The following is an 18,767-nucleotide window of genomic DNA, read 5'->3' as shown; positions in this document are numbered from 1 at the left end:
GTTAGTTTTTGGTTAACATACGCACAAAAACTACACCTGCAAATACAAGAAGAGTGGGATTTAGTGTGAGCAGTTGGAAGCTGCTGCCACCAGCACAGCAGAGTGGACAGCTATCTGGAAATAACTATTGCCTTCTGCTTCCACCCCTACCCCAGCTCAGAAGGTTAAGAAAAGTTCTCCAGTGTCTCTCGAATGGAAAAAGTTGATTCCCAGACCTCTTGACACTGAATTTCGACGCAATTACCAAACTCCAGCTAAAATCCCAGAGCTGCAGGATTTTAGCTTCAAATATGGATGCTATTCAAGCCTGCCCATTGCTTCTCAGGGTCTAGGTAAGTACGCCTGTAGCCTGGAACCAGTTTCACAGAACCCACGCCTTGTTCCATGATTCCTCAATGCAGAAGGCCCTGGCAGCCAGTTTGGACTGCAGGCAGGGGGAAGCCGTGGTCTTGGAATGGAATCGGAGCCTGGGCTGTGGATCCCAACCTCAAACCCAGGAGAGGACTGATTGATTGCCTGTGCTGTGACCCCAGCAGAGCCCTAGCCTGGAAGGGCAGAGGTGGGGGTTGGGAAGACTTCCTCCTAATGAAAGGAAGGATATGATTGCTGTGAAGTGAGAGAGAGAGAGAGAGAGAGAGAATTGGGTAGGAGTCAGAGAGGACTTGTCAGTTACTCACTGGAAGGGTCTGCACAGGGCACACCCAGCAAATCTTTCCAGACTTGGCTCCCGCCATTGAAATGAATGTTCCTTTGTGGTTCTCAGTCCTAGTGCTTCCAACATGGAAGTTTTAAAAATTCCATGATTAAGTCACCTCCAAGCACTGGTTAAAAAGATAGCTGGGTGTGCATCTGAGACTGATCTATTCCTGGAACACAGCTGGGGTCAAGTCGTACTTGAGACTAACATTACAGAGTGGAAGTTCAGCAAAGTGGGGAGACAGGGCAGCCAAGAAGTCACTGGTCTGGAGTCTTGGGTTATCTGAGGACCGCCTCCATCCCATCCTGCCAAGGGCTGACTCTGTTCCTGGTGCGCTTCAGCAGGGCGCCTCCTCCCCCAAGGCAGCTCAATCCTTGTCAGATGTCCCAACTGAAATTCCAACAGTTGGAAGATCCCTTGCTCCACTGCTACCCATTGGCTCTGCTTCTGCCAATTGAAGTTCACTAGTGTAACTATCGTTCTATGAAAACCCCATCACATGCCAGCAAAATACACTGATAGGACATGCATATGTGTTGCCTTTTCCAGTTCAGACAGTTCCACACCCACAGATACTGTCCTAGGGATGTAGCAGTAAATCCCTCACCAGTCTGCTCCCTCCATTTGACCAATGCCCCTTTCTAGGGGACACTTGGAACTAGACATAGCGGTTAAGGTATTATAAAGGTTTACAAAGACAGAGAAAGCTGTAGAAGTTAGGTTTTCATAACACATCTTCATTATTATTTTTCATGATGGGTCTATAAATATTAAATGAACAATATTCAGAAACAAATACGAGCGAGCTGGGGATGCCTGCACCTCACACTTCCAGTGTTGAGCACATGTAGCATCGTTCTTCCAAACGGGTCATCCTAAGGTGCCCAGGTCGTGGGGGAGGTCTCTGAGTGTGCCAGATGATGTCCTGATAGACAAAGGAGCTTCTCCAAAGGCTGGTGTGTGTTAGATAAGCAGCTGGCGGCAGTTGCCATCCTAGCCCGCTGACCTGCAGAGGAGGGAGAACTCCCATTCCGAACACAGCGGTCAACCTCGCCCCCCAGCCACTGCCTCCCATTCCTCGCATTCCCAACAGCGGGAGTGCCGGCTGCTCAGCACAGGCCATCCCTGGAGGCATCAGTGGAGCCTTGGTTTGCAGTACCTCGACAGTACCGCGAAGCCTGCTGGTGACACTCCAGTCGGGCTCAGGGCTGACAGGTGGGCGTCTACGCAGTCAGGACAGGCGGTCTTGGCTGAGCTGGCAGCCCAGTAGCTTGCTCACCTGTGTCTTTTGCAGTCCCCTCTGTGCTGCACAGTTTCATGAGGAATCAGGAGCGCACCAAGAAGCAGAGCATATACCAGAGCGACTACGGGAAGGCCTACCTGGACGTCCTAATGATTTTAAACTCCTTTACTCCATCCCAAATCAAAGACTACCTGCAGGGTGTTTCCCCCAAAGGTAAGAGGAGTTTTTAAGTTCCTGTTTGTGTACTTATAGATCATTTCTTGACACTGAATAGTAAGTGCTCCAATTTCTTTTTGTTTTTAAGATTTATTTATTCATTTATTTGAAAAGCAGGTGACAGAGAGGGAGGGAGAGAGACAGAACAAAGGAGATCTGTCTGTTGGCTCTGTCCCCAGATGGCTACAAAGGCCACGGCTGGGCCAGACTGAAGCCCAGGAACCTGGAATTCCACACAGGTATCAGGCCCAGGCACTTGGACTGTCCTCCACTGCCTTCCCAGGTGTATTAGCAGAGAGCTGGATCAGAAGTGGCGCAGCTAGGACTTGCTGGTGTCAAAAGCGGTGGCTTAACCAGCTGCACCATAACACTGGCCCCAACTGTTCCAATTTCTAGTCATTGGTGTTGAATGTCCACAGAAAAGAAAAATATTGACTAAAAAAAAACTCATCGAGTTGTGCAAACGTGAAGCCTTTCTTAAAGGAGGCCCTGGTGACTGTGTTACTGTACGCTTAAAAGGAGTCACATAGCTTTTCATTCAGTTCGCATCTCCTTTTGCCTGTGGTTGAATCGCTCTGCATATTTCTCTCTGTTACCACTAAATGATTTCTCCAGCAGGCATTGTGCTAACTCATAGTTTCACTTTACTCTGTTGAATTTTGATTTCCTGTTTGGTACAATACTTTCTGGGGACAGACTTTTTAAGGTCCCTGAAAAATCTCCCATGTATCATCCCTTCAAAGAGAGTAAGTGACCTTCTCAGGATGATACTGCTCCTTGTGTTCGTTTCTTAACTTCCTCCTGTAACAGTTTGCATGTTTGTCTTCTATCTTTTTAAAAAAGATTTATTTGTTTATTTGAAAGGCAGAGCTACAGATAGAGGGGAGAGAGAGAGAGAGAGAGAGAGAGAGAGAGAGAGAGATGTGGTTCACTCCCCAAATGGCTGCAACAGCCAGGACTGGGCCACGTCAAAGCCAGGAGCCAGGAGTCAGGAACCCATCCTGGCTCCCTTGTGGGTGACAGGGGCCCTCATCTGCTTTCTCAGGTGCATTAGCTTGGACCTGGATTGGAAGTGGGGTAGCTGAGACTCAAACTGGGGTTCTGATATAGGATGCTGGTGTTGCAAGCGGTGGCCTACCCCAGTGCACCACGTCGCTGGCCTATGTTCGTATGTTTTCTAGTGAACATAATATATGAGTTTACAAAAACACGTGCTTTTACAGTGGCGTGTGTGTGGCAGAGTGAGGAGGGAGTGGCGTGTGACCCCTTGCAGAGGTGCCGGGAGGCAGCTGTGGGGAGAGTCTGCTTCTGAGGTCTTCATAAAGCTCATGGCAGACATGTTTTACAGAAAAACAAGGCAGAGAGTGGAAAGCATTTTTGTATGAAGATAAATTGATCTTTTGACTTCACATTCCATGAACTTTTGAGCGACGCTGGTGTAAGCAGAGGTTCTCGTTGTTCTGCACCCAACAGCTCATTTCACACACCCCGACTTGTGTTCTAGGCCATGTGGCAGCTCTAGTTGGTTTTTCTGCCCAAGATGAGGTGTAAGAGCAGGACGGCCCCCAGAGCCCTCTGACTGCCCTCACCTCCCACCTGCCTCTCTCAGGTCCCCAGTTGTTCTCTACTTGTTTCCAGCCACAATGAGAAGACCTTTCTCCTCTGTGGTCCTCACTGAAACCCTTTTGTCTGGGATGTCCTGTCTCAAACAGCACTGTGGGTGAGCCTGAAATGGAGGTGTGTGTGTGTGTGTGTGTGTGTGTGTGTGTGTTAGGAGGAAAAGGATATATATCCCACCTTTGGAAAAGCTTAAATGAGGGACTGTAGGAAAGCACAAGCAGCAGGTGTTTCACCTCATAGGCAGGCAGAAGTTTGTGTTTTCTCCTGCGAGTCCCTCTGCTCTAAAAAGACATCTGTGAGCCAGGTGGACACGTCAAGGGGAAACCAAGATGCTCCTTGGGATGTCTGCCGGCCCCATCCTCCCGAAAGGCAGAGCGGAGGCTCAGCACCTGCTCGGGCTGCCCTGCCCCAGCGTTGGTACACGTATGAAAACCAGGGAGCCCTTTCCGTCTTCAGTAGTCCCGTTGTTGGACCCCACAGAAAGACGGCTTCTGCCTTCCTTAAGCAGGTGCTGCTATCTGCCCAGAGACTGCCATGCAGATGTGCCTGTCACTGCCTGGCCTGCATGGACCCCGGTGGCTGCAGAGCACCTGGTCTCCGGTAGTCTTGTCCTGTGTAATCGGAGCCCTGGTGGCATCCCCTACAGGTGAACTGGGGACTCTTCAATGGGTGCTCTGGCAGCCTCTGCTCCACCTGCACCTCCGTGACCTGCATGCTCCACAATCCTCAGGCAAGCTGACCCTTCCAGTAACACGCTCTGTCCACCCAGCCTGGGTTCCTCCCAGACCGTGAGATGTGCCCTCCGAGCCAACAAGGCGAACGAGGATGGACTTGGATTTTTGCCTTCTTAGCTCTCTGGATTTCCTGGTTATCTTAGCACCACACTGGAGGCAGGTGCCTGAGGCTCATGCCCCTTTGCTTTTCTGGACTGTCCTGGACTGGTGACTGTGTAAGACCTGCTTTCCCTGGGATTAGCTTCTCTTTCCTAGCCATGCTCTAGCTGGCTCCCTCATCAGTGCTGCTATTCTGGGGGCTGACTTGCCAGTAGGAAGTTCTCTTTGAATTCCTGTGCCTCTGTCATTTGCCAGTATTAAAGATGACACTAATGCTCTTTGCCTGGTGAATCTTTCAGCAGAGTTCTTTGGCAGCAGGGCTGAGCAAGTATGAGAGAATAAGGGACCTATGTCATAGGCTGAGTTAATATAGACTCAGCATCAGTCATTTTCCTAGGGTAGGAGGCCCTGAGGGAGTAAGCGCCCAGGACCAGAACTTGAGAGAGACAGAGAGAGAGAGGACCAGCCTTCTCCTTAAGGCAGCGGCCTAAGTCAGGATAGAGAAATAGCCTGGAGAGGCTTCAGGGTGGGATGGGAATGGAGAAAACTCCAGAAAGACAACAGACAGGGAGGGAACAGCTAAAGGAGAACCTTCTGCTCCCACTACCCGTGTGTGTGGTACCAGTGTGTGGTACAGGTTGAGCATCCTCTGTCTGAACCTCTGAAATCCACAATACTCCAAAATTGGAATCTTTCTGAGCACTGAATGATGCCACAAGTGAAAAGTTCCACACCTGCCCTTGAGTCACAGTCAAAACACAGGTGCACCAAAAATATATAAAATTAGCTCCAGGCTGTGTATCAGGGACATGCAAAACATCCATGAATTTTTGTGTTTAGACTTGGGTCCCATCCCTAAGGTGTCCCATTGTGTATGTGCAAATATTAAAATATCTGAAAGCATTCAAAAGCCAAAACACTTCTGGTCCCAAGCAGATAGGATAAGGAATTCACACCCTGTATCGAGTGGCTTTATTTATAACTGGAGGGGACTGAACTGCATGTCTTTAGTAGCTGTTCTACTTCCAGAATTATTTCCCAAATCTGATTCAGACCACCAAAAACTTAACTCTTCGGTCATTAGTATCCATGGGTAGTGACCCAGTTTCTTGACACCTGAGAGAGAAAACTGCTTGGACTCTGGTTTTCTGTGAGCTTTTTCAGGTAGGATTTCCCCCCCCCCCCCAATCTCTTCCTCCAACTGAAACTCCTGTGAGTGCAGCTGTCTAGAAGGCACTTCTTCCTGGCCTGAGACTCAGTAGTAGGAATACGTTTACTGGGGGAGGTGTTTGGTCTCGTGGTTAGGATGTTCACATCCCATGTCACAGTATCTAGATTCCATTCGCAGCTCCAGCTCCAGCTCCTGACTCCAACTTCCTGCCAATGCGGAGCCTGGGAAGCAGCAGGTGATGGCTCAAGTCGTTGAGTCCCTGCTGCCTGTGTTGGAGACCGGATTGAGCTCTCATCTCCCAGTTTCTACTCAGCCCAGCCCTGGCTGTTGTAGGCATTTGGTGAGTGAACCAGTAGGCAGGATCTCTTTCTCTCTCTGTCTCTGTCTCTCTCTGTCTCTGCCTCTCAAATATATGTTTAAAAGGTTTTTTTTTTTTTTTTAAAGAATGCATTTACTCACCCACTCATTAAATTTCACTGATTGGATACCTATCATGTTCACTTGAGTCAACGGTAAGCAAAAAACAAACACATCTTCCCTGGGAACTCATTGCTGGGTGTGGCAAACAGAGTTACAGTGTCATGGGTGCAGTGCTAGAGATAAGCTTTGGGTGAACAAGAGGCCTGCAAGGGCCATTTCCAGCTCTTTGGATTGGCTTGGGCTGAGGGAAGGCTGCCCAGAGAGATGTCCTCCATGTCTCAAAGAGGGATCTGTGCCAGCGCCATGGCTCACTAGGCTAATCCTCCGCCTTGCGGCGCCGGCACACCAGGTTCTAGTCCCGGTCGGGGCGCTGGATTCTGTCCTGGTTGCCCCTCTTCCAGGCCAGCTCTCTGCTGTGCCCGGGAGTGCAGTGGAGGATGGCCCAAGTCCTTGGGCCCTGCACCCCATGGGAGACCAGGATAAGTACCTGGCTCCTGCCATCGGATCAGCGCAGTGCGCCGGCCGCAGCACGCTGGCCGCGGCAGCCATTGGAGGGTGAACCAACGGCAAAGGAAGACCTTTCTCTCTGTCTCTCTCTCTCACTGTCCACTCTGCCTGTCAAAAAATTAAAAAAAAAAAAAAAGAGGGATCTGTTTGACAAGGAGAGGCAAGGCCATTGCCAGCAGGGGGAACGTGGGGACACGATCTGCATCTGCATGTAGCAAACCTGGGTAGCATTTAAACTACAGGTGGCAGCCTTGTTGAACAGTCATTTAAGTTGACATTAAATTGGACACAATCTCATCTTTTTTCTATTACATGCCCAATGTGATTCCTCTGGATTACCTATCTTTGACGTCAGAAGGGAGAATTTTTTTTTTGCTTATTTTAAAATAAAATGTTTAGCACAGGGTGTAAAATAGAGATGCTGCTTAAACGGAAAAGGATCAACAATAGCAACTGCTGGCGATAGCAAGTCTTGTTCCCGGGTACTGCAGCTGGGAATATCGAAGAGTACGATCCCTTTGGAAACAGGTCTGGCGGTCTCCTGTAGGGTTAAACATGAACCCGTTCCACACTCAGAATTCTGCTTCTGGGTATTTTCCCAAGAGAAAAGTAAATGTGCGTCCACAAAAGGACTTGTACAAGAATATGCATAACCACTTTATTCTTAAGAGCCCCAAACTAGCCACAACCCAAATCTCTATCAACAGGAAGAGAGGATTAAATGAGCTGGGAGATATTCACATAGTGAAATGTTGCTCGATAGCATGGAGAAACCAGTGGTGGATGACTACAACAAATGTCTGAACTTCAAAAGCATTATGCTGCGTGAGAGACGCCAGACACCGAAGGATGCCTTCTGTGTGATTTCATTTATTTGAAGTCTGTGCAGGCAAAACTTTCAGCTGTGATGAAAGAACTCAGCGCAGGAGGTGTTGTCTTGGGGCAGGAGGTGTTGGCTGGGAAGCAGCTGGACGGGTCTCCTGGGATGGTGGAAATGACTTGTATCATTGTGCGTTTTATGGGTGTGGATGACAGGTACGCATGTTCCAGTTCACCAACCTATCACATAAGATCCATGCGTTTTACTGTTTGAAAAGTATACCTCAATTAAAAATGCTGGGCCCCACAAAGATATGGAGTAGGGTAGGGATGGTTCAAAATTAAACACAAGCTGTGATTGTCTGGCCTAACAATTACGACACAGGTTCAGATGCCCATGTCTCACTTCAGAGTACCTGTGGCTGATCTCCAGCTCCTGACTCCAGTCTTCCTGCCAGTGCAAACCCTGGAAGGCAGAGGTGATGGCTTGAGTAGTTGGGTCTCTGTCTCCCACATGGGAAGCCTAGAATAAGTTGCTGGCTCCCAGCTTTGGCCTTAGTCCAGCCTTAGGCATAACCGGCATTGGGAGTGAACCAGTGGACTCAGAGCTCTCTGTCTTTCGCTGGATATCTGTCTATATGTATCAAATAAATAAAATTTTTAAAAAGGAAATCTTTTTAAAAATACAAAATTAAACATGGCATTGTAAAAGCAAATAAATGCAAATACAATGAGAGAAAACTGGGACACACATGTGCATGCATACACACACACACACACATACCCCTGCTCTATTAGCCTCACCTGGCATTTGTGACATCGAACAGAATGACATACACATTGTACATGGTAATGTGTTATCACTTGCATTTACTTCTTTCTGCTTTGGGCTGTACAGATGACAGTTTCTGGAAGTGAGCAAAGTTTTACAACAGTTCCACTCCGTGCCATTAAACAAATATGTACAAGTGATTAGGATTAGGGGATCAACATGTTAGTGGAAAACTGGAATTAAAAGATGTTTATTTTGTTAAAAATATTTTGAAATCCATGCATATCTTTTCCATAACATGCATTTTCCATGAACTTTTGAAGACCCCTTGTAGATGTTCAGAATCAGATAAGAGTCCTCCATTCTACAGGTGAAGAAATGGAGGCCAGGATCTTTTCAGAGGCTAATAATTCAAGAATAGCAAAGCCCAGCAAGCGCTATGGCACAGCAGGTTAAGTTACAGCTTGGGACACCTGCATTTCATGTTGGAGTGCTGGGCAGAGCTGGACATGCTGATCCAGGTGCACATTGCTTGGCTCCTGAGTCCAGCTTCCTGCAATGTGCACCGTGGGAGGCAGCAGATGATGGCCCAAGTACTGGGTCTCTGTCACCCACGTGGGAGACGTGGATGGAGTTCCTGGATCAGCATGTCCCAACCCTAGCTCTTGCAGACATTTGGGGGAGTAAACCAACAGATGGGAAAATCTCTGTGTGTGTGTGTGTGTGTGTGTGTCTCTCTCTGTCTCTCTCTCTCTCTGTCACTCTACCTTTCCAATAAATTAAAAAAGAATAAAAAAGAAAAAACTGAACAATGTTGTTGGATGGAAAAATATCCCTAAGAAAATTTTGGAATAATAACCTCTATTGTTTATCACCATTGTCTGCTACTGGGCACCAGTAACAAAAGGATAAAGCTACTATTTATGGAGTGTCTTCGATAGGGTAGTTCTGTCCAGGTGCTTCACACAGAGCATCCCTCCCTGGTCCATTCCAACAACCGTGCAAGGTACGGACTGGGAACTGACTTCCAAGGTGAACAGCTGAAGAAGCGGAGGGGTTCAATGGCCTGTTAACGCACGCCAGCACAGAACTGAAGCTGTGTCTGCTTTGGTCTCAGATCCACGTTGTTCTCAGTGAGCCTACTGCTCTTTTGAAAATTAAGTTTACTCTTGTCAGTAATTGTGAAACTGCCTCTTAGACAAAATATCCTTTGATAATATTTGATTTCTTATCAAATCTGTTTATATAGTACTATATTATCATATTTTCCACCTCCTCAGAATTTTCCTGTTTAGCATTTAAATACTCATGTGGAAATTGTCATCCTGTTTTGCAGACAGACAAATTCTTGAGCGCTTTATTCGTTCTCACTGTAACATTGACAAAGGTAAGAAATGAAAGAGGAAAATAATTCAAGTGAAGAAAATCTCCAAATCACTGGAAGCACGGGGGCCTGCCTAGTCGTTCTCTTAATAATCAAGGAAAAATAATATGGAAATTGTTTCAAATGCATTGTGATAGTCATGAGTTTGTATATTTTGTTGTGTTTCATTTTTAAACAATAAAATTATTTAAGGCTACAAATATTCCCCTGAACACAGCTTTAGCTATATCCAAAAGGTTTTAATGTAATATTTTCTTCTTTTCCCTTTTGGATCCTTAATTTGCGGTTTCAATTTTGATCTCTCTAAGAAGGAAGAATTATGTGGGAGAGATTTCTTAATTTCTCAATAATTAGAGGATTTGAAAATTTTATTGTTGATTTATTTTTGAAATAATTGAAGGAAAAAATCTCTGCTTTGAAAATTTACTCAAAGTTTTCTCTAATATTATTAATCAAAATTATGTATTTGTGTTAAGTGAATATAAGAGAAAAATTTTTGTTTGTTATGTATTTTAAATCCCTTATATCATTGTCTTGTATACTTGAACTGCCAAATTCTGAAAGAATATTAAAACTGTTCTACAATGAACTTTTTTTTGTCAATTTCTCCCCGTGTTTCTGAGATTTTTGCTTTATACACACACACAGAGTAATATATATTTATATTGTTTATAAACTATATATATATATATATAGTTTATCCTATCAAGATTTGTGACTTATACAGAGCTTCCCCAATTGGCTAACTTTTCCTTGTTACATGTTCTTCCTCTGTGCCCTGGTTGTGGGCCTAGAATTGGATTTCAAATGATATAAATGCCGCCATTCACGCTCATTCATTTTTCTTTTTCTTACTTTAGGATGTCCTGGCCTGTCCTTAATGCCCAGTCTTTATCACTTTTTAAACAAAAATACATGCATACAAAATACATAATATATTTCTAGAAACGCATTCTACCTGAATTTTATATTATAATTAATATGACAATTTTTGTCTTTTTTTCAATATCTATTTATTTTTTATTTGAGAGGCAGAGTTACAGACACAGAGAGAGGTCTTCCATCTGCTGGTCCACTCCCCAGATGGCCACAATGGCCTGGGCCAGGCCGATCCAAAGAGCCAGGAGACAAGAGCTTCCTCCAGGTCTCCCACATGTGTGCAGGGGCCCAAGGGCTTTGGCCATCCTCCACTGCCTTCCCAGGCTACTAGTAGAGAGCTGGATTGGAAGTAGAACAACTGGGACTTGAACCAGCGTCCATAAGGGATGCCAGCACCACAGGCAGAGGCTTAGCCTGCTACGCCACAGTGCCGGCTCCAATCTTTGTCTTTTGATAGATGGATTTAGTACATTATAATTGTGATGTTTTACTTCCTTGGTTTTATATTTTCTATATTTTTCACTATTTTTCATTTTGCTTCTTTTGGCTTTGCTTTCTCTGATTTTCTGCATTTTTCCTCCACTGTTAATTTTTAAAATATGCTATTTTTTTATCATTCATGGTTATTACTAAATTTGTATTTCTCTACCAATAGGTAAAAATCACAGTCCCTATGCTGCCAGTTTCTTTTACTTCTCCCATTCTTCTCTTCCTTGAGATTTTCATTTCCCCATTCAATTTTGTATTTCCCTCTCTGTTCCTTGCGTATGCTCTTGTGCACACACACATGCGTGTGCACACACACACACGCATGCACACACATACACAGGCACACACACAACTTTGACGCTAAGTAGTTTTGGAACTTCATTCTATTAGGAATTCCCTTTTCTACTTAGAAAGGCTCTCAACATTTTACAGATTTTTAGTCACATTATCAGTATCTCCCCCTTTGTATAACCATCCTTGTTTCCTGTACTTTTTTTTTTCCAAACCATGAGCTCCATAATCTGATTGATCATCATTTGGTTAGAATACATTCCAAGTATTTCCTTGGATGGGTGACAAGGACTGCAATACTCTAAATCCTTACTTGTCCAAAACACATTACTCCTCTGCTCTAACCGATGTTATCTCAGCCAGGTATACAATTATTGGTCTTGTTTCTCAGCAGTCCATAGTCATTGTTACACTTGGTTTCTGGTTTAGAGTATAATTTGCAAGTCACCAGTGTGATTCTACTATGACTGTAATTGTTGTACAGGGGTATATTTTGCCTCTCCATTAGCATTTGTCCCAACCCGTTGGGCCAATGCTTGAACATCAGATTGCTTTCACGCATTTGTTAGAATACTAGTGGCCATAGCAGGAGCCAGCCAGGAAGTTTGCATGGATTCTCCTAGTTTAATCCATATGGAGGGGGCCAGCGCTGTGGTGCAGTGGGTTAACGCCCTGGCCTGAAGTGCTGGCATCCCATATGGGTGCCAGTTTGAGACCTGGCTGCTCCACTTCCTGTCCATCTCTCTGCTGTGGCCTGGGAAAGCAGTAGAAGATGGCCCAAGTGCTTGGGCCCCTGCACCCGCGTGGGAGACCCGGAAGAAGCTCCTGACTCCTGGCTTTGGATTGGCTCAGCTCCAGCCATTGCGGCCAACTGGGGAGTGAACCATCGGATGAAAGATTCTCTCTCTCTGCCTCTCCTCTCTCTGTGTAACTTTGACTTTCAAGTAAAATAAATAAATCTTTAAAAAAAATACATGTGGATATGTGATGTGGGACTTTCTGGCTGTCCCCACAGCACCCACTCCCAAGCAGAGGTCCTTTCAGGGTCAATGAGTAGTCCTTTCATGCCATAAAAACCTATGCAGCACCTGCTATGTGCCCAGGCAATGTTTTAAGCATTGGGAATGACATGCTAATGAAAGACAGACATGGAGCTCACCTTCCAGAGGAAGGGACTGAAGAGGTTCCTACTGAGGAAACATCATTTAAACGGAGACTTCAAAAGCAGAAAGAGCCACAGGAAGGGATGGGGACGTAGCTTTCCAGGCAAGGACAAGGGCCCCAAGGCAAGACAGAGCTTGTGTTGTAGGAGCCAGCAGAAGGTGGAGCAGCTGATGTCTAGTGAGCTGGCTGGGGACAGGGGGCTGGGGGCAGGGGGCACTCATGCAAGAGGAGGCCGAGCAGGCCCGGGTGCCGTCGTATCCCTGACAGCCCAGGCTCGTGCACTGTCCTAGTTCTTGTGTTTCAGAATATTCAGTAAAGTCTACTGATTCAAATCACAGATCACCTGTGAGCCCAGTGTAGGTTTATGCTAATTCTCTCTGTCAAACTCTGGCAGCAAAGCTCGGTGCAGGACCAGAGTTTTCAGCTACTGTGTCTAGGATGCATCAAACTTTCCACCTGCCCCACACCTGGGAGTCCCGAGTGCAATCCCTGACCTCCTAGATGATTTGTTTTCAATGCTCATGCATTGAAGTTCACTCTGCAGTAACGTTCTATGGGCTTTGACAAAAGCATCCCCCATTACAATACTGTACAGAATAGTCTCAGAGTCCGAAAACATCCTCCATGCTCCACCTATTCAATACACCCCACCTCCCCTCAAACACATGGTTGCTTCTTTGGAGTCTTTGCCAGGGGTGGGACAGTCAAGAAAAGCCAACATCCTCCCTTTCCACAGAGCAGACCACCTATGAATGTCTATTGCCATCCATCTGGACTCAGCCCATCCTACACAGAAAGTTCTAGAACTTGCCAGTGACTGGCCACTGTAGAGCCAGAAATTCTATTTGCAACTGCAGTATTGAGATGTACTCTCTGACATTTTTTACTTGAGGCACTGCAGTAGTAAATTCTTGTTCCAATTCTTTTTAAAAAAAGATTGAGGGGCCGGTGCTGTGGCACAGCAGGTTAATGCCCTGGCATAAAGCACCAGCATCCCATATGGCGCTGGTTTGAGACTCAGCTGCTCCACTTCCCATCCAGCTCTCTGCTATGGCCTGGGAAAGCAGTGGAAGATAGCCCAAGTCCTTGGGCCCCTGCACCCACGTGGGAGACCCAGAAGAAGCTCTTGGCTCCTGGCTTTGGATCGGCACAGCCAATCAATCCATTGTGGCCAACTGGGGAATGAACCAGTGGATGGAAGACTCTCTCTCTCTGTAACTTTGACTTTCAAAAAAAAAAGATTGAAAGGCGGAGTTACAGAGAAGGAGGGAGGGAGAGAGAGGGAGAGAGAGGGGGAGAGAGGGGGAGAGAGGGGGAGAGAGAGAGAGAGAGAGATTGTCTACCCACTGGTTCAACCACAAATAGCCACAAGAGTCATGGCTGGGCCAGATGGAAGCCAAGAGCCTGGAACTCCATCTGAGTCTCCCCATGTGGATGCAGGAACCCAAGGATTCAGGTTTCTTTTTTTCTTTTTTCTTTTTTTTTTTTTTTTTGTAGATTTTTTTTGAAAGGTAGAGTTATAGACAGTGAGAGAGAAAGGTCTTCCTTCCATTGGTTCACTCCCCAAATGGCTGCTACAGCCGGAGCCGCTCTGATCTGAAGCCAGGAGCCAGGTAATTCTTCCCGATCTCCCATGCAGATGCAGTGGCCCAAGCACTTGGGCCATCCTCCACTGCCTTCCCGGGCCACAGCAGAGAGCTGGACTGGAAGAGGAACAACCAGGACTAGAACCCGGCGCCCATATGGGATACTGGCGCCGCAGGTGGAGGATTAACCAAGTGAGCCACGGTGCTGGCCCAGGATTCAGGTTTCTAACCCAAGGATTAGACTTCTTTCCCAGGCATATTAGCAGGGAGCTGGATTGGAAGTGAAGCAACCGGGACTCAAACCAGTATCCATATGGGACGCTGGCTTTGCAGGCAGGGGCTTAACCCACCGCATCACAATGCAGGCTCCCAATTCTTCACCTCTCCCAGTATCTTTACCTTTGTGTCACCTGGCCAGTCCCTTCTACCATAGATGGACTCTTAGCCTTCGACTGTAACACTCAGCCAAGAAACTTTCTTTGACCAGGGGGCTGTTAGCAAACACAGGCCTGAGCTGTCTGTTGATCCCAGAAGGGAGGATGAAACACCCTGAGGAGAGCCACTCCAGCTGATCTGCCCAAGGAACCCACAAAATGTGCGTGAGAATAAACACTTTCAGCCACGTGCCATTGAGGCACCAGCTCACTGCTACAGGCACAGTGCTTATGGAGGTGAGAGACGTCTGGACCCCTCAAAGTGAGACACAAATTAAAAATACTAAGATATGCAATCATTTAGAAAGGGGTTGTGTTTGAAAACAGGAGAGAGTGGTCGTGGTTCTTTTGCATTTCAAGACCTTCCACAGGGTGAAGGCATTTTCCCTGTTGGACATGTCAAAGGTGCTGATGAGGCCAGAGCCACTGAGTGTTGCAACGTGCAGAGGATGCGAGTGCTCGCTTGAACAGAATTCCTTCTCAGGGCAGAGTAGCCATGCCCCTGGTGTGGGGAGCTAGCATGAATTTCCCTATTATTAATTTCAAGGAGAATTGTTTCCAACACACATTATTATTCTGGAAGTTTCTCTTGTGTGGTATCCCCTCCAGAGCTCTTTGATTTTCTTTATACCCTCCTGCAAAACTTACCTGTCCCCCCACACATCCTATCCAAAAAAATAATAATAATATAGGAAATTTTTATGCTTTCCAGAAAAACCTGTTCTTTATTTTAACCTTCTAAAAAAACCCCTATGATGTGTGTTTAAACTTTCTGTATGTTGTTTTAAAAATGCTTTTATGAACAGAAGAGTAGAAAACAGCATCACTTGAAATTAAAGACTGCAATAATTGGCTTTAAAAAGTAGGAAATAGGGGTTGGGGCCGTGACTCACTTGGTTAATCCTCCGCCTGTGGCACCGGCATCCCATATGGGCGCCGGGTTCTAGTCCCAGTTGCTCCTCTTCCAGTCCAGCTCTCTGCTGTGGCCCGGGAGGGCAGTGGAGTCTGGCTCAAGTCCTTGGGCTCTGCACCTGCATGGGAGACTGGGAGGAAGCACCTGGCTCCTGGCTTTGGATCAGCGCAGCGCTGGCAGTAGCGGCCATTTGCGGGGTGAACCAACGGAAGGAAGACCTTTCTGTCTCTCTCTCACTCACTGTCTAACTCTATCTGTCAAAAAAAAAAAAAAAAAAAAAAAAAAGGAAATAAAGCACTGTGGCTTATATGCAGTTGGGTTTTCATTCTGGGCTAAAATCTCCCTTCTGTCCAGGTGCGTGTGTCAGACGCAGTACTTCTAAACTTAGCTGCATTATGGGATGACCTGGAGAGGTCTTAAAATCCTGATGCCCAAGCCACTCCTTGGACCAATCATACCAGAAATGCTCGGGACAGAACCAGGCAGCAGTAGGTGCTCAAGTTTCCCCAGGTGATTAAAATGCACAGCAAACAGAGCTACTGAACCAGAGAAAGGATCCAGGAGGTAAAATGCACCTGCTGAGGTCAGGTTGGTAAATTTGTCAACACCTAGGCAGGGAGTAGGATCCCCTCCATTTGTTTCAAATGATGAGACCACCTGTGATGACATAATATGGGGCAGGGCTCTGAGGCTGGCAGCAGAAGAAAACTTACTGTTTCTAGGCCTAAATGTACCAGGGCACTGGGGCCCAAACAAAGCCAGGGCTTGGCCGGAGCTGCTGCCCCTTGGGAACCATACCAGGGAGGGACAGAGCCACTGGGGAGCCGTGACACGGGAAGAGTGGGGAAGAAACCCTCTGAGAAAATCTGATCTCCCCGACAAGCCCAGCTCCAGGCAGGGACACAGTCCAAAGGGCCGGGCTCCTGTGGCACAGAGTGGACTGGACATGGTTGTCAATGGGCATTTGTGGGGCCAGTGCAGTGGTGTAGCAGGTTAAAGCCCTGGCCTGGAGCTCCAGCATCCCATATGGGTGCCAGTTCGAGTCCTGGCTGCTCCTTTTCTGATCCAGCTCTCTGCTATGGCCTGGGAAAGCAGTAGAAGATGACCCAAGTCCTTGGGCCCCAGCACCCACATGGGAGACCCAGAAGAAGCTCCTGGCTCCTGGCTTCGGATCAGCACAGCTCCAGCTGTTGCAGCCATCTGGGGAATGAACCAGCAGAAGGAAGATCTCTCTCTCTGTCTCTACTTCTCTCTGTAACTCTGTCTTTCAAATAAATAAAATAAATCTTTTAAAAAAGAGGGGGGACATTTGCAAGCTACACGGAATATGACCTACATAGCTGGTCAGGCTGCTGCCCTGAAACCCAGAGCCAGAAACTGAAGATGGTCACTGAATGGAATTTCACAAGTGATTTTCACAAAACCAAAAGGGAATTCACTCATGTAAATAAAATCTTATTTTAAAATAATCATTTTTCTGGGGGCAGGCGTTATTGTACAGTGGGTAAGCTGCCACCTAGGGTGCCAGCATCCCATATTGGTGTGCTTGGGAGTTGTGCCTCCACTTCCCATTCATCTTCCTGTTAATGTGCCTGGGAGGCAGCAGGTGATGGCCCAAGTACTTGGTCCCTGCCACCCATGAGGGAGACTTGGATGGAGTTCCTGGCTCTTGGCCCCAGCTATTGTGGACATTTGGAGAGTGAACCAGTGGATGGAAAAAAATTTTTTTCTCTCTCTCTCTGCCTTTCAAATATTTTTTTAAATAAAAATGTTAAAAAATACTTTCATTCATAATTTATTTTAAAATATTTGTTAAATATTTTTATGCCAAACACCACATTGTATTAGATACAAAAGCAAAAGACACAATATCCATTCTTCAACAAGAGTCTAGTGGATAATGAGTATAGGCAAATTAACAAATGTAATGAAATTCATTATTTTGCCAGCCTAAAGCCGTGCGCCTTACTGCGGGTGGCACGTTCCCTCCGCCCTAGCTCCAGCCCTGTTGTTCTGATGCCGGCTGCAGGCTCAGAGCTGTGCCTTGCCCAGGCCAGACACTGTGCCGAGTACGACCCCTTTCATGTTCGGGTTCATGCTGTTGGGAAGCAGAAGCAGCCACGTCCAAAGCCACCTGTGGTCTATCTTCTGGCCTCACACAGGCACCCAACCCTGAGGTGGAGAAGTGACAGATGACACACGAAGGTGGGAATTCTGGTGAGACGGTAAGACTGCAGTATCTGAACTTGACCCCCTGCCAACCCTGGACATGACCGAGTCATCTCTGCATTTGGCGACAGCTGCATTGATTCAGCTCTAGCTGATACAGGAATTTCGGTTAAATCTGAAGAGACGTGCCATGGAGACATGTGCAGGGTGCCGTGTGGTTTCAGAGGATGCTTGCCTAACCCAGCCAGAGGATCAGGTCTGGTTTCTGGAACAGAGTGAGGCTCTGATCTTTACTGGAGGCAAAGGCACTGTAATTATTCTATTTTTAAAGGCAAGAGTCTCCTACTTCAATGCCTTTAGGGGAAAACAGGAGGCGGGAATGCAGGCTTGCTTTCTACACTGCTTTACTGCTCTCACTCAAGACAGAGCACTGCTGGGAGCAGATACGTGTTTTTCCGCACACTGAGCAATTGGCCGATACCAGCCAGGTGACCTGCAGCACAGTGGCACTGTGCTACTCACTGGGATCGGTGCAGACCCTGCAGGTCCAGGAGTGCTTGGAACTTTTGCCCTCTCCCTTTTTGATTGGGTTATTTGTGTTCTAATTGTTGCGTTTGGGACATTTTTTAGTTTTGTACATTTTATTATATTCATCCACTCAAAAAAGCAGAGTGACAAAAAGAAAGAAAATCTTCCATCCGCAGGTTCATTCCCCAAATGCCAAGCCAAAGCCAGGGGCCTGGAATTACATCTGGATCTCCCACTTGGGTGGCAGGAACCCAAGTACTGGAGCCCTCATCCACTGTTTCCTAGGTGGTTAGTAGGAAGCTGCATCAGAAACAGAGTAGCCAGGGCTTGAACTGACACTTTGATTAGGGCTGCAGGCATTGCAACAGGTACCTTTACAAACCACTGCACCTCATGCCTACCCCTGGGAATTTTTTTTTAAAAGAAATGTGTTCTGGATACAAATGCTTAGGTAGAAATGTGGCTTGACACTTCTTCCTCCCAATTTGTGGCTTGTTTTTTCATTATCGCTGTTCATTCCCCAGATGGCCACAATGGCCGGAGCTGTGCTGATCCAAAGCCAGGAGCCAGGAGCTTCTTTCAGGTCTTCCACGTGGGTGCAGGGGCCCAAGGACTTGGGCCATCTTCTACTG

General features: G+C 46.7%; 1 protein-coding gene across 3 annotated transcripts in view; it reads left to right on the top strand.

Moving 5' to 3' along the window:
* The window catches only part of TEX26 (testis expressed 26), a 44,000-nt gene extending 33,738 nt beyond the window's left edge, over positions 1–10,262 (top strand). For 2 of the 3 annotated variants that reach the window (XM_008273525.4, XM_002720608.5), the window contains exons 5-7: positions 156–332; positions 1,992–2,153; positions 9,635–10,262. In XM_008273525.4, the coding sequence (XP_008271747.2) occupies positions 156–332; positions 1,992–2,153; positions 9,635–9,696 (401 nt within the window). In that variant the 3' untranslated portion in view covers positions 9,697–10,262. Of the gene's footprint in view, positions 1–155; positions 333–1,991; positions 2,154–5,957; positions 7,407–9,634 lie in introns of those variants that run through there. The other variant, XM_051831838.2, reaches the window with a different exon arrangement.
* The last annotated feature ends 8,505 nt before the right edge of the window (positions 10,263–18,767 follow it).

This window comes from Oryctolagus cuniculus, chromosome 9 (assembly GCF_964237555.1).
Source record: "Oryctolagus cuniculus chromosome 9, mOryCun1.1, whole genome shotgun sequence".
NCBI lineage: Eukaryota > Metazoa > Chordata > Mammalia > Lagomorpha > Leporidae > Oryctolagus > Oryctolagus cuniculus.
This window is presented reverse-complemented; position numbering and strand designations above follow the sequence as displayed.